This window comes from Budorcas taxicolor, chromosome 1 (assembly GCF_023091745.1).
Source record: "Budorcas taxicolor isolate Tak-1 chromosome 1, Takin1.1, whole genome shotgun sequence".
Taxonomy (NCBI): Eukaryota; Metazoa; Chordata; class Mammalia; order Artiodactyla; family Bovidae; genus Budorcas; species Budorcas taxicolor.
In genome coordinates, this window is record NC_068910.1 from 6,926,630 (window position 1) to 6,951,238 (window position 24,609).

The window sequence follows — 24,609 nt, forward strand, 5'->3', positions numbered from 1 at the left end:
TTCCCTGACCAGGGATCGAACCCTGGCCCCTCAGCATTAGGAGTGCAGAGTCTTAGCCACTGGACCACCAGGGAAGTCCCCAGGTTGACAGCCTTTTGACTGAAGACATCTGCAACTCCTCTATTTCTAAATAATGTCACCTTGTGAGGTTCCAGGAAGGATGTGAATTCAGGGGGGTGGGGTTGATCAACCCAGTGCGGGTCTTCAGCTGTCTGGTTTCTTCCTTCCTGTCTGGTTTCTCTAACCTCCTGCCCACGTTCCACACGCCGCTGCTCCCACACCTCCCCGTAGTGGTAAAATAACCGAGTTACCCCACCCTCCTCTTCTCCCATCCCTCTTCTCTAATCTCCTGGCACCCAGGATCCCCGGTTGAAGTCACATTCCCTGACAAACAGGAGGAGGGGTAGCCAACTGTATGCCAATGCCCTTTGTGTTCTTCAGTGTGAGGTCACTTGTCCCCTCACACTGGAACCTGGGAATCACCAGCTCACCCGGGCGCCGTCATGGGGATGCACGGCGACTTGGGTGGATGGATTAAGACAGGCTGGGGCTCAGCATTAGCGTGCTGCAGCCGACACCAAGAGGCATGCGAATGCCGCGTGCAACCCTCGTGAGGGAATCTGTGTCTCTTCAGAAGGGGACAGAGGGATGACCCCAGTTAGAGACGGGCTTTGACATAATACTGCGTAAGCCTGCCCTTGGGGAGGGAGGTAAAGACAGAGGGCACATGGATATACCTATGGCTGATCCATGTTGCTATATGGCAGAAGCCAACCCAGTATTGCAAAGCAGTTATCCTCCAATTGAGAAAAAAGACTGGCCCTGCCCGCTAGGCGCAGAACACGGGCTGTGTGCAGCTTTCCTGTCAATTTCTGGAAGCTCCAGGTGTGTTAGCTTGGGTCCTCGTGTGTGTGCGTGCTCTGTCGTGTCCAACTCTTTGAGACTCCCTGGACTGTAACCCGCCAGGCTCTTCTGTGCACGAGATTCTCCTGGCAAGAACCCTGGAGTGGGGTGCCATTTCCTTCTCCAGGGCATCTTCCCAACCCAGGGATTGAACCTGCATCTCCTGCATTGGCAGGCGAATTCTTTACCACTGAGGCACCTGGGAAGCCCAGCTTGGGTCCTCTGAAACACAAATACCAAGATGAGATTCCAAGTGCGAGAGAGTCTTGGAGAAAACACCTGCATAGGAGGAGGGGGAGGGAGGTGCAGGAGGAGATGCTAGTTAACCCTGGGGAAGGAGAGAAGGAAGGGCAAAGGAAGGCCTTCCTCAGGCCAGAGTTGCCTGCGGAGGAGCCCCACACCTCCCAGGAACAGGACTGTCTTAGCATCTGTCCCCGCCAAGCTCAGCCAGGGGCTGGGCGCAGCCCGTGGGACGTGTGGCCTCACGCCCATGCCCCTGGGCCCAGAGCCTGGTATTGGGGCATCAGGCAGTCCTGTTCCCACACAGTAGGAGACTGGAGGGCTGCCCATGGCCACCAGGCCCTGCCGTTCTCTCCCAGCCCAACAGTAAGCTTGGGCCCTATCAGGGGAAGAAGCCTGGGGTCTGGGGAATCCCAGCCTGGTCAGCTCTCCAGTGGGTGGGGCTGCAGGATGGGGACCCAGGCCTCCCTGCTAACCTAGGATGAAGGTCACCCAAGAGAGCCAGCCCGCTGCGGTAGGAGTTTCCATGAAGCATGTTCACATCAATGAGAGCTGGATGTCCTTGAAGGAAATGAAACCATGAAATCATTTTCAACCCCAAAGGCCCAGTTGTTTTGACAGGAAAAAGAAACAGTGGCTCCAGCCAGCCCTCAGATGTGCTGGGTGCCTGGTGGACGCCTGCTCCATCTTTCTGTCGTCGCGCTTGGAGGGCATGGGGTACATCTTTTCCATCTTCGGGAGTTTGTGTTTTTATAGGTTTAGAGGATTGTGAACCTTTTTACTTCTCAGTATTTCGCATCTTGATTTCCCCGGTAGGCTGCTTGTGCCAAACTGACCAAGCATGACGCATAGCTTTGGCCTCAGGGCTACATTTTTAGCTCCTAAACCACTGAGGCTTCAAGAAGGGGAGGGGGGTGGGTGTGAAGACGTCAGCAGATGTGAAATCAGGCAGACAGAAATAAACAGGGCGCTCCTCCTTCCTGTCAGCAGGGCTCAGGTTCTCCACGTGGCTGGACCCTTCTCCTCCTGAGGGGTGGGGCGGGGGTTGGCGACGGGCAGCGGCTTCACACTCCGGTCCCCAGTTCACCGTTTCTCAGGCTGCCCTCCCAGCTCACACCCCAACCACGCTGGCTGGTGTAAATGTCACAGGCACGGTTTTCCTTTTTCACGTTGCTCTGCTAACATAGCACAAAGGTCCCCAAACCCTCTGCCCTGGCATCACTCACTTTTATTACCCAAATGAAATAGAGCCAGCCCATGTCCCCATGACACCAGGCGAGGCCATGGGCCTTCTCAGAAACTGCCCTGCCAGTGACCTCCATGGTGCAAACCCACGACAGGGATAGACCCACCTGTTAATGCCACATACTCTTTCCCCTCTTCTCCTGGGAGCTCCCTGGCCACTCTGCCTCAGTCTCCTCCTCTGGCCCTTGCCTCGCTCTGAGCACTTCAAGATCTGGTCCCGGGCCGCGTGTCCTCTAGCTACACGCCACCCCCCACCCCCCGTCCAGGTGAGCTCCCTCAGGCCCACGACTTCCCGACACCACTGACTCCAGACCTAACGTCCAGCCAGATCTCCCTTCTGGCCGCTCAGCTGGCTTCTTCGCCACTTCTCTTGATTTCTCCCTCCAACCCTGTTCAGTTCAGTTCATTTCAGTCGCTCAGTCGTGTCCAACTCTTTGTGACCCCATGAATCGCAGCACGCCAGGCCTCCCTGTCCATCACCAACTCCCGGAGTTCACTCAAACTCATGTCCATCGAGTCGGTGATGCCATTCAGCCGTCTCATCCTCTGTCGTCCCCTTCTCCTCCTGCCCCCAATCCCTCCCAGCATCAGTCTTTTCCAATGAGTCAGCTCTTCGCATGAGGTGGCCAAAGTACTGGAGTTTCAGCTTTAACATCATTCCTTCCAAAGAAATCCCAGGGCTGATCTCCTTGTGGTCCAAGGGACTCTCAAGAGTCTTCTCCAACACCACAGTTCAAAAGCATCAATTCTTCGGTGCTCAGCTTTCTTCACAGTCCAACTCTCACATTCATACATGACCACTGGAAAAACCATAGCCTTGACTAGACGGACCTTTGTTGGCAAAGTAATGTCTCTGCTTTCGAATATGCTATCTAGGTTGGTCATAACTTTCCTTCCAAGGAGTAAGCATCTTTTAATTTCATGGCTGCAGTCACAACCCTGTTACCGTCGGTAAAAGAGCATCACTCATCACCCAACCCTCCAATTGCTCAAATGGAAAACAGGAATTCTCCTTGGTTCTCTCCTTTTCCTTGCCTTCCGCATCTCCATCCACAATCTCCCAAGTTATCTCAAGCCCGTCCACTGTTTTTAGTTCAGATCGCTACTTGTTTTAACAACGTGCAGGCGTGCTAAGTCATTTCAGTTGTGTCCAACTCTTTGCGACCCTATGGACGGTAGCCCGCCAGGCTTCTCTGTCCGTGGGATTCTCCAGGGGGATCTTCCCAACCCAGGGATCGAACCCGCATCTCTTATGTCTCCTGCATTGGCAGGCGGCTTCTTTACCACTTCTGCCACCCAGGAAGTCCCGCTTTAACAACACTCAAGGCCAAATTCAGCTATGAAAGCTCTCCTCTGCCCCAGCCCTGCCAGGCTCAGCACCCTTCTCCCGGTCCTCCCCGGGTTCCAGCCACACCCACTGGCCTTGCTGCCCCAGGGCTGGGTGCCGCCTTCCCTCTGCAGGAATGTTCGCCTGATGTCTGAGGGCTTGGCTTTTTCTCAGCCTTCAGATCTCCCCTTAAGCATTACCTTACCTCCCTAACACACTCCCTGAAAATGCCTGCGCCTCTATTGTGCAGAGGACTGTCGTGTCCCCCTTTATTCCGCTGTGAGCCGCGTGTGTGTGTTAGCAGTGGGGGTGTGGTGGGTAGGCTAATAACCAAAAGGCTAATGGATTGTTTCCATCGTCTCCAGGGCCTCACTGTTAGCACCACAGAGAACTGGCTGAGAAGTAATTGCCTCCGGTTCGCTCGCAGCTTTGAGTGAAGGACACGTGCTTCTCTCGCCAAAGTCTTTCCATGAGCTGACGAGGGGCCACGGAAAATCCTGTTCCCTCCCTTCTAGAGCAGACTGGGAGGGTCGTGGCGTTTCCCCTCCCTGTTTGTGGTGTCTACTTAGTTCACAGAGCCCTTGTTAATACAGGACAACGGCCACCCCTCGACAACAGTGAGTGAGCTAGGGAATCACCTGACCTAACCGCGAGCCAATCAGAGTTTCTTCCTGAGAATTAGAGTTTGAGACAGACAGTGGTGTCAGTCTTCCTATGGTGGCCTGGACTCCAGCAGGCGGGACCTGGGGTCGGTGGTGATCACCACGTGGCCCGAGGAGTCAATGGGACGTCTGTGATGAGCAGAGAGGAGAGGGTTGGGGCGGCCCCCTGACTGAGCACCATCCTTCACACCCCAGGCATCTTTTACACGAGAGACAAATACATATCTTATCCTTATATTCAAATACGCTCTGCAAATGGAAAGCCCTTGATCACAAAATTCATTTGCTTAACAAAAATTGAGCATCTCATTTACCTACAACTGTGGATCTCCAGTCTCACAAGGAAGACAGGATACTTAGCAGCAGCAATGGAAATTTCTGGAGCCCACAGAACAGAGGGCCAGCCCTGGATGGGCTGGATGAACCCCCCCCCCTCTGTTCCCGCTGGAACCCCGTGCCATGTCCAACATCCTTCATCAGCCCGTTCCAGATTCCGATCCTCTCTTCGGGCCGGGGCTGAACAAGAGACACGCTCTTTTTAAACTTCTTTTTTTCCCAGATCCCCAGCGGATGGCGCCTCGTAAGGTCAAGAGAGGTCCTGGCTGCTTTGACTTGTTGAGGCTCCCAGTATATTTGAAAACAAATAGCATCAGAATAGAGTTCAAAGTTTGTGGCATATTTTAAATATTCACATGCAAGGAAATAGTCTGTTAGTATGTTTAACATGCCTAAATGCACACAAAACTCCACACTCATAACATGGCCACAGGACTAACTTTTAACTTTTTTGTTTCACATTGGAATGTAGTTGACTTACGACGTCGTGTTTTAGGTGTACAGCAGCCTGACTCAGCTAGATATAGACATGGATTTATTCTTTCTTGGATTCTTCTCCCGTAGAGCTTATCACAGAGTGTTGAGAGTCCCTTGTGCTGTACGGCAGGTCGGGCTGATTATCTGCTTTATATATAGTAGAGCGTACATGTTAATCCCTGATGGCTCAAGTAAAGAATCCGCCTGCCAATGCAGGAGACAGAGGAGGCGAGGGTTTGATCCCTGGGTCAGGAAGATCTCCCAGAAGAGGAAATGGCAACTCACTCCAGTATTCTTGCCCGAAGAATCCCATGGACAGAGAAGCCTGGTAGGTTATAGTCCATGGAGTCACAAGGAGTCGGACACGACTGAACGACTAAGTACACATCTTAATCCCAACCTCCTACTTATCCCTCCTCCAGGATGTTTTCATTTTGTGGCCATGCTATATGGCGTCTGGAATCTAGGTCTCTGACCAGGGATCGAACCTGTGCGCCCTGCACTGGAGGTGCCGAGCCTTCACCGCGGGACTGCCAGGGCAGCCCCAGGATTTGTTAATGTTTTAAATGAGCTCCTTGTCCCCGCGTGGGCAACATGGCTGCTAAAGGGACAGAGGCATGTAGCTGTGATACGCGCCTTCTAGTTTCACTCTTGTTGGCCCTTCTGTTTGCCTTCACTTGAAGACCGGGATTAAAGTGTGAGACTGGGCCCCTGTGTAAAGGGCTGGCAGCTCCTCGGGAGGCCCTGGGGTAGACAGACCTCTTTCTGCTTCTGTTCGCCCCTGGTTTTTTTTCAGGTAGACCACAGACTCAGTTGCTTCATTTTTAGCTGTCTTTCTTTTTTCTGTCTTTAAACTTTCTTAGCTTTTCCTCCCCCCGCCGGATACAAACTGTAACCTATTTACTCTATGGCATGAAAAGACATGGGGGGAACTTCAGTGAGACTTACTCAGTGAAAGAGCCAGTCTGAAATGATTGAAACTATATGACATTCTAGAAAAGGCAAGACTATGGAGACAGAAAAATATCAGTGGTTTTCAGGGCTTAGAGGAGAGCGAGAGACGAGCTGGCAGAGGACTTTTAGAGCAGCGAGACTGCTTCGTATGATACTATAATGGTGGGCACACATCATTTTACGTTTGTCCAAATCCATAGACTGTATGACACCAAGAACAAACCTTCAGGTGAACTATGGACTTTGCGTGATGTGTTAACATAAATCCATTGATTGTAATAGTTATACCACTCTGGTCAGGATGATGATGGAGGAGGAGGCTATGTGTATAGGGTCAGGAAGCATATGGAAATCTCTGTATTTTCCACTCAGTATTTCTGTGAAACTGAAAATTGTACTTGGAGTACACAAAAGTGTCTTTCTACTCTTAAAAGTGCTCTAAAAATTGTTTATTTAACTTTTTTTAAGGAACATGTGGCTCTTATCTTCAGGCTGCATCCAGTGGAGATCAATTCCTAAGTGGGAAATTCATGGATTCACAAATTTAGGTGCAGAGAGAACCTCAGACGTCGCTCAGAAATCACTCGAGGTAGGGAGCAGACATCCAGGGATCAAATCCCAACTCATCTGTTAATACCAGCTGTGTGTCCTTGGGCAACTTACTCAACCTCTGTGCGCCTCTGTTTTTCCATCTGTAAAATGGAAGTAAAGATGGACTTTATCTCAGAGAGCCATTGTGAGGATTAAATGAGATAATTTATGGCAAACTCTTAGCTGGTGCTCCATAAATATCAGCTATTGCTGCTGCTGCTGCTGCTGCTGCTGCTAAGTCGCTTCAGTCGTGTCCGACTCTCTGCGACCCCATGGACGGCAGCCCACCAGGCTCCCCCGTCCCTGGGATTCTCCAGGCAAGAACACTGGAGTGGGTTGCCATTTCCTTCTCCAGTGCATGAAAGTGAAAAGTGAAAGGGAAGTCGCTCAGTCGTGTCTGCCTCTTCGCGACCCCATGAACTGCAGCCCACCAAGCTTCTCTGTCCATGCGACTTTCCAGGCAACAGTACTGGAGTGGGGTGCCATTGCCTTCTCCGAATATCAGCTACTACTAGCATTCAAAGAAAACTGGGGGGCGGGGCACACCATGCAGCAGGCGGGATCTTAGTTTCCCAACCAGGGATCGAGCCCACACCCCCTGCAGCTGGGAGCATGGAATCTTGAGCACTGGGCTACCAGGGAAGTCCCCTTTGTGTGTGTGTGTGCTCAGTTGCATCTGACTCTTGCTGATGCTGAAGCTGAAGCTCCAGTATTTTGGCCATCTGATGCAGACAGACAACTCATTGGAAAAGTCCCTGGCGCCGGGGAAGATTGAGGGGAGAAGGAAAAGAAGGTGTCAGAGGATGCGATGGCTGGATGGCATGAACGTGAACTTGGGCAAACTCTGGGAGATGGTGAGGAACAGGAAGCCTGGCGCGCTGCAGTCCATGGGGTCACAAAGAGTCAGACACAACTCAACAACAACCTCACTCTCTGCGACCTTATGGACTGTAGCCCGCCAGGCTCCTCTGTCCATGGGATTTTCCAGCAAGAATACTAGAGTGGAGTGGGTTGCCGTGTCCTCCTCCAGTGCATCTCCCCCACCCAGGGGTTGAATCTGCGGCTCCTGAGTCTTCTGCCTTGGCAGGAGGATTTCTTACTATTGGGCCACCTGGGGAGCCTGGGGAAGTCCCCTAGCAGTATTATTATCCAGGATAATATTCATTCAGTTATTCAACAGTAACTAGTTGAGCGGCATGTAAGACACCAGGGTGAACAAGGCAGAGCTGGTCCCTGCCCTCACAGAGTGCACAAGCTGGTCCAGCCTCCTTCTGGGTACCGGGTGATGTTGAAAATAGAAGATACAGCTCCCATCTGGGCTTTGCAGGCAAGCACCCACTGATACACACACTCTGGAAGCAGCTTTAGCAGCCAAGCTGGGCTGCCTGTGTCCCAATCCCAGATGCCTCCTAGCTGTGGAATTTCAAGCAAGTTCCTTCCTTCCTCTGTGCCTCAGTTTCCTTGCTTTTATAGAGGAGGGCATAATATCAACGTTCTGTGGCAGCCTGGACAGGAGGGGCGTTTGGAGGAGAATGGATACACGTATACGTATGGCTGAGTTGCTTTGCTGTCCACCTGAAAGTATCACAACATTGTTAACCAGGCCTTGTGGTTGTTCAGTTGCTCAGTTGTGTGTCCAGCTCTTTGTGATCCCATGGACTGCAGCACGCCAACCTTCCCTGTCCTTCACTGTCTCGTGGAGATTGCTCAAACTCATGTCCATTGAGTTGACAGTGCCATCCAAGCGTCTCATCCTCTGCTGCCTCTTCTTCCCTTCTATCTTTAATCAGTGATACTCCAATATAAAATAGGTTTTTTTTTTTTTTAAAAAAAAAAAAAGGAGGGCAGGAATAGAACCTATCTCATGAGCTGTTTTGAGGAATCAACACTGTAACATAGACTGAGTGTAGAGAATGGTGCTGGGCAAAGCGTAGGTGCTATGATGCTTTTCATAATTGTTGTTCTGTTATGACTCATCAACGGTTCTAACTCTGACTCCATTGAGACAGTAACCAGCAGAGAGCAAGGTGGAGCTCCTTGGTGACGATGAAGAAATCCAGGCAGTATGGTGGAGTTCTCAAGAGTACGCCTGCCTCGTGGGTGTTTATCCCAGGGCCCTGCTTGCACAGGTGTGATACGGTTTATAAGTCAGCCATAGCCACAGAGTATGTAAGAGCTAAAACCTGGAAGCGGCCTAAATGTCTGTGAACAGGAGACTGGTTCAGAAACCCATGACTCACCCAAAGAAAGAAATGTTAGCCCTCTAAGAGAACGAGCCAGCTGCATGTGAAATGATGTGAACAGGTTTCCAAGAGTACTGTCACATGCAAAAGGCAAAGGGCAGTGCACTTTTACTTTCTGTGTTTTAAAAAAGAAAGAAATGTACATGCCTGCGTACTTTGGTCATAGGGTGTGTCTGCAGGGGCACCAGAGACTCCTTTCACCACGTGTGCTCTTTTGCACCTTTTGAACTTGAAGCTGTATCCTTGTGTTACTTATTTAACAACCACACACAAAAAAGGAGTAAGCAGAAAACTGGTGCTGATTCAAAAATCAGCACTCCAGTTCACTGTGTTCTGCTAAACATATTTCACTGCACTCTGAGCAGATGGCCCGGGAGGGGTTGGGCCCGGGCCAGGGGGCAGCCTCCCTCCCTCGTGTGTGGGGAGCCTTGTGGGGAGCCAGGTGGGGCCCTGTGGCCAGGCACATGCCTGCAGCTGGGCCTTCCTGTGCAGCGGCAGGCTGGGGTGTGGGGCTGAGGCTGGTCAAGAGCGGGCGTCGGTAGCACACGCAGGGCAAGATCACGGTCCTCATATCGGGGCTGGCCTGGGCAGCTTTCCAGGGCAGACAGTCATGAGACACAGGCCTGTTAGGAGTGCCAGGAAAGGGCCTTCATCGAAGCTGCTTCTCTCCATACATGGGACAGTTCTGCAGAGAAGCTTGGGACCAGAGACAAAGGCTAAGGTTCAGGAAACAGCTTTGGAAGGGCCAGGGTCTCCTGGCCTGCTTGAGGCATCCGTGGGATGCAAAGAGCCCAGAGGAACCTGGGTTCTTAGTTCTTCATCCATCCGCCTGGCTGAAATACAAAGATTCTTTTCAGAGCTCTCCCTGAAGTAGCCCTCCAGCTTTAGGACACTCACCGCATTGTGTGCTGGGACATTCCCTGTAGCCCAGCAAAAGGGACAGAAAGGCCCTTTCAGTTAACTGCAAAATAAGCAGGGCTCCGTCCAAGGACGAGGCCCTTTGCCTCCTGGGCCCCCCGGTAATTCATTGGCTGGCTGAGCACCGTTTACTGCCTCTAGTCTGTTGGACGAGGGTTTTTCAAATGCCGCTTGGTCAATGATTCTTTATACACGCTTATATAAAAACATATATGTAGGCATGCAAACAGATATTCTCAGTCCAATACATTCCTGTATACATTCAGACACACACACGTACAATTCTATGTAGTCATACTCTTGCCTGGCAAGATATATGGTCTCCGAGGCAGATCAAATATCTGGTACCAGGTGATCAAACAAGAGCTGCAGAAGGTTTGTAGTGACACACAGAGTTACAAGAGGAAGTGTACGGCCTCCTCTGTATTCTTCTCTGAACTGCTCTGAATCTGGGTCATTGTTAAGTCCAGTGAATTATTTCCATGTTGTTAATTTAATTACTATGGACATGTCTTTATAGCTTATTTATTCATTTATTTTAATGGTTTGACTGATTTATTTTTGGCTGTGCTGGATCTCCGTTGCTGCATGCGGGCTTTTCTCTACTTGCGGGGCATGAGCTTCTCACTGCGGGGGCCTCCCTTATTGTGAAGCACAGGCTTAGCTGCCCCGTGGCATGTGGGGTTTCCCAGACCGTCCCCTGCCTTGGCAGGCGGATTCTTAACCACTGGACCACCAGGGAATTCCGAAGTCCAAGTAATTCTTTCTCTCTGTGGATGGTAACACCTGTACTTCCTCTTCTGATGTGACTCATGCATTCATTTATCAAGCATTTGGGGGCCCTACCCCACACCAGGCAGTGTTTTGGTTTCCTGGGCTACTGTGATGAACAAAATGGGCAGAGATCTGGGGCCTCGTGATGTTTGCATTCTGGTGAGGAGACAGCTGGTCACTGTGGGGGCAGGTGGGGTTGGGGATGGAGACGGGGCAGGCAGACTTCCCAGGCAAGTGACCGTTGAGTGGAGACCTGAGGGCTGTAAAGGAGGGAGTCAGAGGCATTTCTGTGGAGCAGTTCTAGGCAGAAGAGACAGTGACTCTCTTGTCCCTCTAGTTACATTGAGCTCACTTGGCAAAAGGCAGCCCTGGCTAGACCCAACTCCACACCCACATCTGTGCAACGGAACCTCGGCTGGAGAGACACGTGCCCTGGGCTGGCTGGCCTCCTTGCAGTTCAGGGCCAGGATCTAGGGTGGGAGTGGAGGTGGGGGTGGGGAGAACAGGGGGAGGCTTCATGCTTCCATCATGAATTCTTCTTCAGCCCATTCACGCTTTCACTGCCCTAAACAGCCGGTTCCCTGCAGCCGCGTCCCCGGGTCACTCTCAGCTAACTCTACCTCCTACCAGTTCAGTTCAGTCACTCAGTCGTGTTCAACTCTTTGCAAACCCATGGAATGCAGCACACCAGGCTTCTCTGTCTGCCACCATCTCCCAGAGTCTGCTCAAATTCATGTCCATTGAGTCAATGATGCCATCCAACCATCTCATCCTCTGTCGCCCCCTTCTCCTGTCCACAATCTTTCCCAGCGTCTTTTCCAACGAGTTGGCGCTTCGCATCAAGTGGCCAAAATATTAGAGCTTCAGCTTCAGCATCAGTCCTTCCAATGAATATTCAGGAATGATTTCCTTCAGGTTTGACTGGTTTGATCTTGCTGTCCAAGGGACTCTCAAGAGTCTTCTCCAAGATCACAATTCGAAGGCATCAATTCTTTGGTGCTTAGCCTTCTTTGTGGTCCAGTTCTCACACCTGTCCATGACTACTGGAAAAACCATACCTTCGACTATATGAACTTTGGCATGAAAGTGATGTCTCTGCTTTGTAATACACTGTCTAGGTTTGTCATAGCTTTTCTTCCAAGGAGCAGGCATCTTTTAATCTCATGGCTGCAGTCACCATCTGCAGTGATTTTGAAGCCCAAGAAAATAAAATCTCCCACTGTTTCCATTGTTTTCCCATCTATTTGCCATGAAGTAATGGGACCAGATGCCATGATCTTCATTTTTTGAATGTTGTATTTTAAGCTAGCCTTTTCACTCTCCTCTTTCACCTTCATCAAGAGGCTCTTTAGTTCCTCTTCGCTTTCTGCCCTTAGCATGATGTCATCTGCATGTCTGAGGTTGTCTACCTGCTCCTGAACCACATTTTGGATTTATAGAGTACAAAGCACAGTCATGTGTATTGCACTATTTGTTCCTTGTCACAACACTGGCAAAAAGATTCACTAATTCACTTATTCAACCATTAGGTACTGTGACATATAGATATTGGGCATACAGATATGGTCTAATGGGGTGGAACACCAACCAACCACCAAAAAACCACATGTAAACAGATAAATATAAATAGTGATCAGAACGATGAGGAAATAAAGAGGATGCCGAAAAAGAAGGGTTCTAGAGATGGTTATTTTGGCAGAGATGGTAAGATGAGCTATGGAGAAGTTCAAGGGCCAGCTCTGGGCAGACACCAAGAAGCTTCTGCAACTAGTGGCAGGGAAGACTGCCCAGTCAGACCTGCCACGGGCAGGCAGACCCTGCCAGGGCAGGAAGGCCGTTGTGGGGTCGGTTCAATCCAAGTCCTTGGTAAGCACCGAGGGTTTAACCAGGGAACTGACCTGTCTGGTATAGGCCTTAGGATCACGATGTCTGCTCTCTAGGAAATGAAAGCTCTCCAGGGTCACCTAGGAGGTAATGCAGGGAGTGGTGGGCCTTGCTAGGGTCCCCAGGAAGCAGGCCTGGCACCCCCAGCGTCGTGCGGATCTACTTGGGGGATCAGAAAGCCTCCCGTGAATAATGAGCCAGCAGGGCACGTGATTTTATGGCCGAACAGAGGGACTTAGGACGCTCGCTCCGGGCAACAACGTGCCTTTTAACCCCCTTTCAGAGGACCTGGGCACCCATGCACGCTTCTCTAGTCATGATGGCATCTTGGACCCTTTTCCCTCCATGCCTCAGTCTCCCTACCTGTCCAAGAGGACTTGAGCCTGACCTCAGGTGACTCCGTGGGTCGCCAATCCTGCACCTTGCGTAGGGGCGAGGGCACTGCCGGGGCCAAGCCGGCACAAGGGGTTCACTTTCCACTCGGGAAACTGAGGCACAGTGGGACGAGGAGCGCGCGACCTCGGGACTCCCGCAAAGTTCAAGCGGCACGTCTCCGGTCCACGCAAGCCGTCCAGGTCGCCTGCCGGCGATCCCCGTGGAGTGGCCTCCGCCCCGCTCTGCCCAGGGACCGGAGCCGGGCCGGACTTCTCCGGGGGCGGCGCCACTCAAGAGCTGGAAGAGGCGCGCGGGCCACACCTCCAGCTTCCCCAGCCCGGTCGGGCTGCGGCCTGCCCCGGGGCGCCCGCCGCCGCGCGCGCCGACCCCGCCCCTCTCCCGCGCCTCCGCCCCTCGGCCGCCGCCTCCGCCTCCGCCTCCTCGCAGGCCCGCGACGTGCCCGGCCGGCGGCCGAGCGGCGGGGACGGCGTCCGGCGCACTCACTTCCGCGTCCCGCCGCCCTCCGGCTCGCGCGCGCCCAGCCACCGCCGCCATCGGACAATAGACCAACCGCCCGGCTGCCGTGAACTTCCCGCCGGGGCCCGGCTGGCCCGTGTGCCCCGGATCGCGATCCCCGATCCGTCCCCGCGCCGGCCACGATCGCAGCTCCGCGCCACCAGGGGAAGCCGCGGAGGACCGAGCGCCCGGTACGTGCTCGCGCCTCCCGCCGCCGCGCCTTCGCTCCGGCCCGGCCGGTCCTGGGCCCTCTGCTCTCTGCTCTGAGCAACTTTCCCTCCTGTCCAGCGGCTGCTGCCTTCTTGTGGGTGTCTTGAGTTTGGCTGCTTAAGGAGGATGTGATTTTTTTTTTTCTTCCGTATTTCTTTTACGTTTTATGATTTGAAACGGAGAAAAGAACTCACAGCCAGCTCGGACAGCCAAGCGCCGCCAGCGGCCCCCACGCGGACACCTCCGAGGGGAAGGGGAATTGGAAGCGAATTTGGCCCAAGTGACTCTGAGGCCTCAGCATCCGCTGGACTCTAAGGCCCTGGGTCATGACGCCCATGGTGGGCAGGTGGAAGGCTGTACCTGTCCTGGGCTGGACTTGAGTGTCCGCCCTCTGCCAGGACCCCCACTGCCCCACCTCCACGCACTCAACTAGGCTAGGCCGGGTCAGCAACATGGATAAGTACGATGACTTGGGCCTGGAGGCCAGTAAGTTCATTGAGGACCTGAACATGTACGAGGCCTCCAAAGATGGACTCTTCCGAGTGGACAAGGGTGCAGGCAACAACCCAGAGTTTGAGGAAACACGCAGGGTGTTTGCTACCAAGATGGCCAAAATCCACCTGCAGCAGCAGCAGCTTCTACAGGAGGAGACCCTGCCCAGGGCGAGCCGGGGTCCCGTTAATGGTGGGGGACGCCTGGGCCCACTGGCCCACCGGGAAGCTGGTGGGGGCAGCAAGCTGGCCACGGACGGTGCTGCCAAGCCCCCTCTCGCTGCCTCAACCGTGGCCCCTGGGACAACCGCCACCGTGGCGCCTGGGCAGCCCTCGTACCCACCCCAGGAGCAGAGGGCCAAGCTGTACGTCCGGGGTTCGAGGCAAGTCAGCCAAGACTGTGGGTCCAAGGAGAGCATGGTGAATTCTGAGATGTCTGCTTTCCATCGGCCGGGCCCCTGTGAGGATCCCTCCTGCCTCACCCACGGAGACTATTATGACAACCTGTCCTTGGCAGGCCCCAAGTGGGCCGACGACCCGGGTGTGTCCCCTGGCATCAGGCTGGGTGTAGGAAGTGGGTGGTCTGGGACCCCAGGGAGCGACCCTCTACTGTCTAAGCCCTCCAGGGATCCTCTCCTGTACCACCAGCAGCTCTCCGCAGGCTCCGGCAGGTCTTTGCAGAGTGGCCTGGATGGTGGGCTTGGAGGAGGCAACAGCGAGAAGCCAGTGGGGGTCTGGACCACCGCCTCCTCCCAGCGAGTGAGCCCTGGCCTCCCTTCCCCTGGCCCAGAGAATGGCGCCCTCCCGAGGTCTGCTCAGCCCAGGACCCCTTCTTTCTCAGCGCCTCTGGCCCTGAACCGGCCCAGTCAAGAGTCTCTTCCCAGAACAAACTCGGTTGTAGGGAGTGAGGTTTCAGGCACGATGCCCAAACCCACTGTGGACCCTCAACCCTGGTTCCAAGATGGGCCCAAATCTTACCTTTCTAGCTCTGCCCCTTCATCCTCTCCAGCCAGCATGGACCATATGCAGGCGGGTGCCGTCCCTGGGCTGGGTCCCAAGCCTGGCTGTACAGATTCTGGTGTTATTCCCAAGCTCAGCCCCAACAGCCTTGTCCATCCAGTGATGTCCACCCTGCCCGAGTTACCTTGTAAAGAAGGTGCCTCTGGCTGGGCCTCTGATGGCAGCCTGGGGCCTGTGCTCCCAGAGACGCCGAGTTCCCCCAGAGTGAGGCTACCCTGCCAGACGCTCATCCCGGGCCCTGAGCTTGGACCCACGGCCGCCGAATTGAAGTTAGAAGCCCTCACCCAGCGTCTGGAGCGGGAGATGGATGCTCACCCGAAGGCCGATTACTTTGGTGAGTAGTGAGAGGCTGGCGTGGTTGCCCACAGTGGGTGACGGGGTCCCTGCATTTGGGTGTTAAGGGGGAAGTGCCCCCCCTTCCCCCACCAGGGGTGCTGTCGCTCTCCTTGAGTGGGCCTTTTTTTTTTTTTTAATTTCCTCTTTCAGCTGCTTCTTCTGAAACTTGAAAAGAGGCTTGAGATCATCACTAGGCAGAAAGCGGATCTTGCTACTGGTGGTTACTCATATGCGAAGGGCGGGATTGCTCGTGACTGCTCCCTGCAAAAAGGGAAATCTGTGACTTTGGATTTCAAGGGTTTCGGGAGTGACTTAGAACCTGTTGCAGTGACTGGCTCAGGCGGGACCTGAATGGGCTTCTTAGGAGGCCCATGGACCCCTGAGGGTTCGTTCCTTCAGTTGTTGGCTGTGCCAGGGGAGCCTGGCTATTAGAGGACCAGTGGTTGGGTGTGGGCTCTGCGGCTCCCTGTCTACACGTGTGTCTGCCTGCACGTTCTGTGTTCAGCGGAGGGAGATGAAACTCTGACCTGGAAGGCTTTGTTCTAGAGCAGTCGTTCTCAAAAGTGTAGTCTGAACCTGCAGCGTCCTTTTGCCTGGGAACTAGTTAAAAATGCAAATTCTCAGGCCCCACCCCAAACCTACTGCATCAGAAACTCTGGCGTGGGGCCCAGCAATTGGCAGTTTTCACAAGCCAGCTCCGGTCCTGACGTTCTGGGAAATTGAAGACCCATGCATTAGGCACCTTCCAACTCAGCACCCCAACCCTGACTACTAGCCAGCAGCCAGGTTATACCCACAGTTGTGGCTCCTACGAGAATGGAAGATGCCCCTTGTTGGTTTTACTCCCTCTTGCAGGTTTTGTTTTATTCTCTTTTTAAAGCCACAAACTCTTGGAGACTGCTGGCTTCAGCTTTTATTTTTGCCTCCCCGCAGAGTTTGGAGGCAGCAGAAAAGCAGAGATAGCATCCTGTTGAGTAACGATGTAGCCATCTCACAGAAGCGCTAACTAGAAAGACAGCCTATTGTTAGGGAGCCTGAGTTTTATTTATTTTTTTAAATTACTTGTGATTGGAGTATCGTTGCTTTACGATGTTGTGTTAGTGTCCACTGTTCCGCAGAGAGAATCAGCTGCATGTGCGCCTCTTGCTTGGATCGCCTTCCCATTTAGATCGCCACACAGCATGGAGTCGAGTTCTCTGAGGTGTACAGTATAGTAGTTTCTCATTTTATTTTATGCATAGTATCAATATTTTGTTTTAGTTTTTCATTTTTGAACTGTGCGTAGTTGATGTCACTGTTTCCCCGTATGAAGGCTTTTGGCGGGGGGCAGGGAAGGCCCTGCATAGGGAGGGTGACTGGCTTGCTGCTGTCTGTCTGCCCCATCCTGCATGAATGAATGATCCTGTCCCGAGGTGCTTGGAGGGACGTGTCTGAGGAACGGGCACTGTGTTCTTGCTGCTCATGAAAGCCTCGCAGGAGCAGCGCTCACACCACCCTGGGCAGAGGTCAGGGTGGCTGTTTACTCGCCATTTATGGTTTAGAGCGTGTAGCGGCCTCTCACTGTGAACACCCTCTCACTGTGAACCATCTCTTCTCCTTTGCAAATCCCCCTCCTTGGGAATAATACTTTTCTCTGGAAATACTGTGGGCTTTTTTTTTTTTTAGTTTTTTTTTCTAGTTTTATTGAGATGTAATTGACACAGTATTGTATAAGATGCACAGCGTAGTAGTTTTTTAAACGATTTCTAAGTTTTTGCTTTTTAAAAGGTTTTTAATTTTAAAACAAATTTATTTTTAGCAGCGCTGGGTCTTCATTGCTGCTTTTGGGCGTTCTGTCTAGGTGCGGTGAGCTGGGGCATCTCTTGTTGAGGAGCACAGGCTCGAGAGCGTGGGCTCAGCAGTTGTGACTCACGGGCTCAGTTGTCCGCCCCCCGTGGCATGTGGGGTCTTTCCTGACCAGGGATCGAACCCTTCTTCCCTGCGTTGGAAGGAGGATTCTTTACCACTGAGCCAGCAGGAGAGCCTCAGCATAATGACTTGATTTATGTAGTGATTTGATTTACATGCATCATAAAGTGGTGATAACAAATAAGGTTAGTGAACATCCAACATCTCATCGCTTCTCAAAAAATCACTTTTTCGGTGTGATGAGAACTCCGGATTTCCTCTGTTACCTTTCATATGCAACATATAGCAATGTTGGTTAAATTTATCGTGTTGTACATTATATCCTTAGGAAGTTTATGCCTTTGACTGCTTTCTTGTCCCATTCCCCCTCTCCTCTTCCACCTTCCACTGAAGTGAAGTGAAAGTCGCTCAGTCGTGTCCGACTCTTTGCAATCCCATGGACTGTAGCCTGCCAGGCTTCTCTGACCATGGAATCCTCCAGGCTAGAATACTGGAGTGGGTAGGTATTCCCTTGTCCAGGGGATCTTCCCAACCCAGGGATCGAACCCACGGATCAAATCCAGGTCTTCCGCGTTGCAGGTGGACTCATGCCTTCATTCATTCATTCACCGTCTAAACCACCAGGGAAGCCCAAAGGAGCACACACCTTCCCTGATGGTAGCCACAAATCCGATCTCTTCTTCTATGAGTTTGAAGTATAACTGACCTACAACACGTTAATTCCTATTATGCAATGTAATGATTAAGTATTTCTGTACATTTCTGACCATCACAAGTCAGTCTAGTTACAATATGTCACTATATGAAGATATTACATTGTTATCGACTATATTCCCCACACTGTACATTTCATATCCATGACTGGCTTATTTTGCAACTGAAACTTTGTACCTGATACCCTCCTTCAGCTATTTCTTTCCTCCCCACCCTCCCTCCCCTCAGGCAACCACCTGTTTGTTCTCTGTAGGTATACCTCTGTTTATGTTTTTTGTGTCTGTTTGTGTGTGTTGGTTTTTTTTTTAGATTACACATCTATGTGAAATATAGTATTTGTCTTGAATTTTTAATTTCAAGATCATTAAACAACAAACAACATTATTTTGGGAGGGAGGCAAGTTTACACACCAGATCATAGCAGAACTATTAGCTAACGCTATCCATTCATCCATCCCGTATTTATTGAGCACCTGCCTTGAGGTACGTAATGAACGGGGCAGACCGAAACCCCTACTTCTCCAGAGCAGGTGGTGCAGGAAGAGGGAGGCAGGAGATGAACAAAATAAATAAGCAGGTTTGAGGGAGAGAAACAGGAAGTGGAGAGGATGGAGCCTCAGGGCAGGGAGTCGAACCAGGGAGGTATCTGGTTTTCAAGCCAGTGATCAGGGGAAATCCCAACAAGAAGGTGGCTTTGGAGCTAGGCTTGAAGGAGGCAAGGGGGTGACCCTTGAGTCTGCTCTGGGAAAGGGCATGCTCAGCAGGGCAGACAGCAGGAGCAGAGGCCCTTGGGGCCTATTTACTTTATTCATGTGAGCTTAGGAAGGAAGCCCATTTCACCAGCCTGGAAACTGAGGCTCAGAGAGGTTAGATGACCGAACCCACGTCTCACAGGGCCTACTGGGTACAGGTGCGGTCTGAGCCCCACAGTTGGGCCTCCCTGCCAATTCCTCTTTATTATTTATTTATTTATTTTCACATACTTTAAAAAAAAGAAATTTGTTTTCTTTCTTCTTTTAAATATATTTATTTATTTGGCTGCATCAGGCCTCAGTTACAGCACCAGGAATCTTTGTTGCGTCGTTGGTGGGGGGGGTCTTCCGTTCCACGCGTGGACTCTCTAGTTGTGGCTCGCGGGCCACGGAGTGCACAGGCTTCAGCAGTTGCAGCGCAAGGGCTTAGCTGTTCTGTGGCACGTGGGATCTTAGTTCCCCCCAGGGATCGAACCTGCGTGCCCTGCGTTGCAAGCTGAATTCTTAACCACTGGACCACCGGAGAAGCCTCGCTTCCCACTCTTCTAACCAGCGTTGCCAGCTTCCTTCCAAGCTCAGACGTGAAAGCCTGCTATATTTATTTACTTTTATGTTTTTTTTCCTTTAATCAAGAAGAACTTCCTATAATATGAAATCGATCTCTTTAATTTAAAAAGCAGGCAGAGGCATTTAATGCAAACACCTCCCCTGTCTAGTTCCAAAGCGTTTGTTCATCACCCTCAGAGGAAACCCACACCCATAACTCAGTTGCTTCTCAATCCCTCATCTCTCCCAGCTCCTGGCAGTGACCAATCTGGGTTCTAGCCCTCTGATCTTACCTGCTCTACCGCTATATGAAATATGGAGGGAATCATATCTAATTTATTTTTTCACTAAGCATTACAGTCACACGTAGAAGACTCCAAAGACAGAAAAACAGATGGAGTGAAGCGCTAGTCTCCTGCCCACCCATTTCTAGCCAAGCATCCTGGTGTGTGAGTACGTGCGTGTGGGTCGCAGCCAGGCCTGCTGTCCACCTGCTCTCTGCCTGTCCCTCGGAACAGCGCGTCTTGGCAGCTGTTCCACATCAGCACGTGTTGCGCTGACTCTGTGTCACCCTCTCTGCGTGTGCTCTGGTCACGTAAGCAGCCTCATGTGGACTTCAGGCCAGCTGCACGTTGCAAGCCTAGCCTGGGACAAACTCCGGGGGGGGCTGGACTACATTTGTGCCCTTTAAGTGTTGTCTAGTCGCCCTCCGCTGAGCTCGTGGGGGGACCCCAGGGCCCATCATATAGGAGAGCTGTGGTAGCTGAGCTTCCAGCTGCTCTAATGGAACCGGCCACGCGGCGGAGGAGGACACGCCTCCTGCCAGCACCTGGCCGTAGGGGCGTGGCCCAGCCCTGCTGTGGGACCTTGATCACGCCCTAGTCCCTTCCAGGCCTCTCCCCTTCTCCATAGCACGAGGAGCTTGGCCTGTTGAGGGGCTCACGTCAGCAGATGCCCTTCCTGTCTCTAGATCTGGTGTTATCTGAAAGATTTCTGTCTGTCCAACATTAAATAAAGGTGAGATTTCACTTCTAAATAGCATGAGTTGGAGCCAACTCTGGGAGAGAGTGAAGGACGGGGCGCCTGGTGTGCTGCAGTCCGTGGGGTCGCAAGGAGTCAGACATAACTTAGCGACTGAACAACAGAAAGATTGTCTATTGATATAGGGCTCTTGCCAGAGAGATTCAGGGAAATGCAATGGTCCCCGTTAGAGTCAATGTAATTCTAGCCAGAAGCAAAGCAGAGTTGATGTTTGGGCTGGTTACCTGGACCCCTTCCTGGACATGACCTTGTGGGAAGACTTTGTGAATCCCTAAGACCACCTTCGGGGACCCTTGGGTCTGAAGACACCTCAGTGCCTGGTTATTGATCAGCTCATCACTGAGGACCCTTCTGGCACTTTCCATGGTCCGGTCTCGTGGGTTTGGGACACTTTGGTCCCAGGGAGGCATTGCTGTCCCCGGTCCTTCCGCCGTGTTCCTCTGCGGCCGCTTTGCGTGTTTCTCCCTCGAGGAGAGCTGATGCTGCTGAGAGGACGCCGTCGGGTTCCTGGTCCCGGGCCTCGCGCTAGGATGATGCCGCTGTGGGTTGTTTTCACGCCAGTGGGTTCGTTGCAGAGCGCGTGGAGAGGCCCTCGCGCCTTTTGTTTACTCTCTCTCGCCTTTTCCTCCTCAGTGGCCATCTGTCCTCCGCACACTGGGCCTCTCCTCCCCTTCTAAGGAGAAAGGGCACAGATGAAGCACCCGTCTCCGGTGGGGTGACCAGGGAAGCTGAGTCCAAGGCAGAGTCTAGTGTGCAGGGGGCGGCCTAGCGGACACTGCTGGGACCATGTGTGTGGAGGGAGGGGGGACGCAGGAGTGGGCAAGGGGGACGCCCCGGCTGCGCTGTGGGCCTGACCAGCTTGGGCCGACCCCAGGGTGCTCTGGGGCTGGAAAAGCCCTTCATAGCTGCCCAGAATTGGGGTGAGACGGCCTGGCCTTCACACACCCCCTCCTTGGACCTCTCCGGGTGGGCATGACCGGCAAGGTGCCTCTGTGTAGCTGGGGCCGTGCCTGAAGGGGTTGACAGCTGAGGGCTGCCCCCCTGCACCCCCAGCCACCGTGCCAGGCTCCTTCAGTGAGGGGCGATCTGGGCGCCCCGCCACATCCCCTGTCCAGGGCAGATAAGACCCCGCTCTTGCTGACCTTGGCCGTGGTTTTAATCTTGTGATGTCTGTTGAGCGCCTGTATTTAACCTTCACAGCCAGACTCCGTTCTCCTCCGCTTGCAGTTGAGGGACCCAGGCCGTGAAGGGTTCAGGGCCACACTGAGGTCGGAGCCCCAGCTACCGCACCAGCTGGGTCCCCAACCCCCCGAATGGAGAACTGGGCGGTGTTCCTGGGCTGAGGTGGTGTTCTCTGTGAGCCCCTCCAGATTCAGTCTCCGCTCAGCTGCTGCAGAGGCCTCAGTGGGCTCCCCGCCCTTTCCAGGGTCAGGACTCTGGACCTGCAGCCACCCCCCCAGGTCTCCCCTCGCCGCTGTCGGGGACCAGGCACTGCTGGTGCCACCCATGAGAGCCACACTCTGTTAGGTGCCAGCGAGCGGGGTGGCGGGGCAAGAGGAAGCTGGTTCCAGGGTATCTGTCACCCAGCAGGTGGACGGATGGACACTAGCCCACCTGCACTCCTGGCTGCGTCTCCAGTCTTCCTGTCTTGGGTGGACATTCCTGCAGCAGTGTGTGAGCTCGGAAAACTGTTAACAGCAGACCCGCCCTGGCCTGGGAGCCTGAGGAGAGGTGTGACTCCTCCCGGGGATGGCCCAGCCCTGCCAGGGGCCTGGGGGCCTGTCACACCCGATTTTGTTTTACTAGCAGCTCAGGAGGTGAAGTAAGCAGTCCAGACAAGGACCCCACACATGTCCTCCCTGCTCCCTCCCATCTGAGCGTCTCTTCAACATTGAGCTACAAGTTGTCTTAATGACCTTTTTAAGTCTCATCTGACTTCCAGGCTTCCCTGGTGGCTCAGCTGGTAAAGAACCTTCCTTCCAATGCAGGAGACGTGGGTTCTATCTCTGGGTTGGGAAGATCCCCTGGAGAAGGAAATGGCAACCCACTCCAGTATTCCTGCCTGGAGAATTCCATAGACAGAGGAGTCTGGTGGGCTACAGTCCATGGGGCCGCAAAGAGTCGGACACGACTTGAGCTTATTTATCTGACTTTATTAGCAACAGTTGCTTGAGATATGGGGTTTAAGTCCAGCCTTGAACGAACAATTGAGAGTGATTTTTCAGAGCATTTGTCATATAAAAGAAAACAACATGGGCCACTCCTGTAGAAGGGATGTCCCTCCAGGTTTTAGGAAGTGGCCTCTGTGCACCCCAGAGGCCCCACTCACCCCCCGGCCCCCAGACATCAGGCATTGCTGTAAACCAAACGCTGAAGTAGCAGAAGGGGACAGAAGATCATTAACCATCGGGCCTGTCTGAGTAGCTGGCATGACCAAGTGTGGGAACTTCTGCCCACATTCCTTTAGGAAATATGGTATGCTCATTTGGACCTACTGGATCCAGGCTTCCGTAGCCATGGCAGTGAATTTCTGATCCTTTGGTAACTTTTGTAAATGACACTCAAGTGTCCAATTCTGCCTGTCTAGCCCAGCAGGTGCACACCCTAAGACGTGGGGACTCCTAGCCGTTTAAAAATTGCAAAGCATACGTGAATCTTTTTTTTTGTAGGCCAGGTAATCTTCCCCTCAAAACCAGGAGTGTATGTATTTTACACTTAAAAAGAAATTGATGTATAGTATATACATTTTGGCTTCCCAGGTGGGTCAGTGGTAAAGAATCCCCTGCCAGTGCAGGAGACACAGGAGTTGTGGCTCAGTCCCTGGGTCAGAAAGATCCCCTGGAGGAGGGCATGGCAACCCACTCCAGTATTCTCACCTGAATAATCCCAGGGACAGAGAGGAACCTGGCGGGCTTCAATCCATGGGGTTGCAAACAGGTCGGCACGACTAAGCAAATAAATAACAGCATCAACAAGAACAAAACACACATATTTCAGATGCCCACGAGGTGAACACGCCTGGAACTCAGATCAAAGCACAAGACAGGACCAGCGCCCAAGAAGCCCCGCCCATGTGGCCCCCACAGTGAGCACCTCTCCACACATAATTGTGGCTTCTGACTGCAAATATGAGGTTCTGAGCAATCGTGTGGTTTAAAGTAACTTCTAAAACCTGCGCGTGCTTGCTAAGTCGCTTCACTCGTGTCCGACTCTTTGCAACCCTATGGACTGTAGCCCACCAGGCTCCTCTGTCCGTGACATTCTCCAGACAAGAGTACTGGAGTGGGTTGCTGTGTCCTCCTCCGGGGGATCTTCCCAACCTGGGGATCGAACTCGAGTCTCTTTCATCTCCTGCTTTGGCAGGCAGGTTCTTTACCACTAGGGTCACCTAGGAAGCTCCCTACAACCTTGAGATGATTTACAAAACCTATCACGGCAGGTTTGGGATGGAAGGAGGGCACAGGGCTGATCAGGGCGCAGCCAAGGCTCGGACAGCAAGGAGTGAGTGCCGTCAGTGGGACTGTCCAGCTTGCTCTGAAACAGCGGCTGCTCCCTCGTGGCCAGCGGTCAGGGCTCCGATACTGTTTGGGTCCTCTGTGTTGCGGTCCAGACGGATGGACGGTTCATCGTACACTTTAGCCCTGTTCCTACCCCTGCCTCTCTCTGTAGGATTTCTCTTCTGAGATTTTGGGGTGGAGGGATTATGAACAGCCCCCAGAGTTCATTCAGAGTGAGTCGTCTGTTCACTGACTTCACTTGTCAGCAAGGTACACATGTCCGGTCCCCGCCGTGCTCTTAGCTCTGGGCTTGGAAGGACGCTGCAGGGTCAGACTCAAGTCCTCGCGCTTGGAGTGACAGCCGCTGTTCTGTCACCCCGGCCTCAGGTCCCAACTCAGGGTGTCCCCTGCAGCCCCACCACGATGACCAGCTCCTGTCGCACCGACTTGATGCCTGGTCCTGAACTCGCAGCGTTCCTTCTCACCCCAGGACTTCTGCTCTTGCTGTTCCCCAGCCCATGCCTCCGGCCAGCATGGCGCGGCCCCCAGCGACCCCCTCTCGGAAGCATGGGGAGCGGCTCTGCAGCTGCAGCCCTGGTCTGTCCTGACAGCGGTTTCCCACAGCGGCTGCCTCATCGAGGTCCTCCCG

General features: G+C 53.0%; 1 protein-coding gene and 1 non-coding gene across 2 annotated transcripts in view; one reads left to right on the top strand and one right to left on the bottom strand.

Annotated features, from left to right (window-relative positions):
- TRNAR-CCU (transfer RNA arginine (anticodon CCU)) lies at positions 1-74 on the bottom strand. Its single transcript has one exon. It is a non-coding gene; the product is annotated as a tRNA-Arg (tRNA).
- Positions 75-13,402: 13,328 nt separating this feature from the next.
- Positions 13,403-24,609, top strand: part of LIMD1 (LIM domain containing 1) — a 73,301-nt gene continuing 62,094 nt past the window's right edge. The window contains exon 1 of the mRNA XM_052656607.1: positions 13,403-15,500. Within this exon, the coding sequence (XP_052512567.1) occupies positions 14,108-15,500 (1,393 nt within the window). The 5' untranslated portion in view covers positions 13,403-14,107. The remainder of the gene's footprint in view (positions 15,501-24,609) is intronic.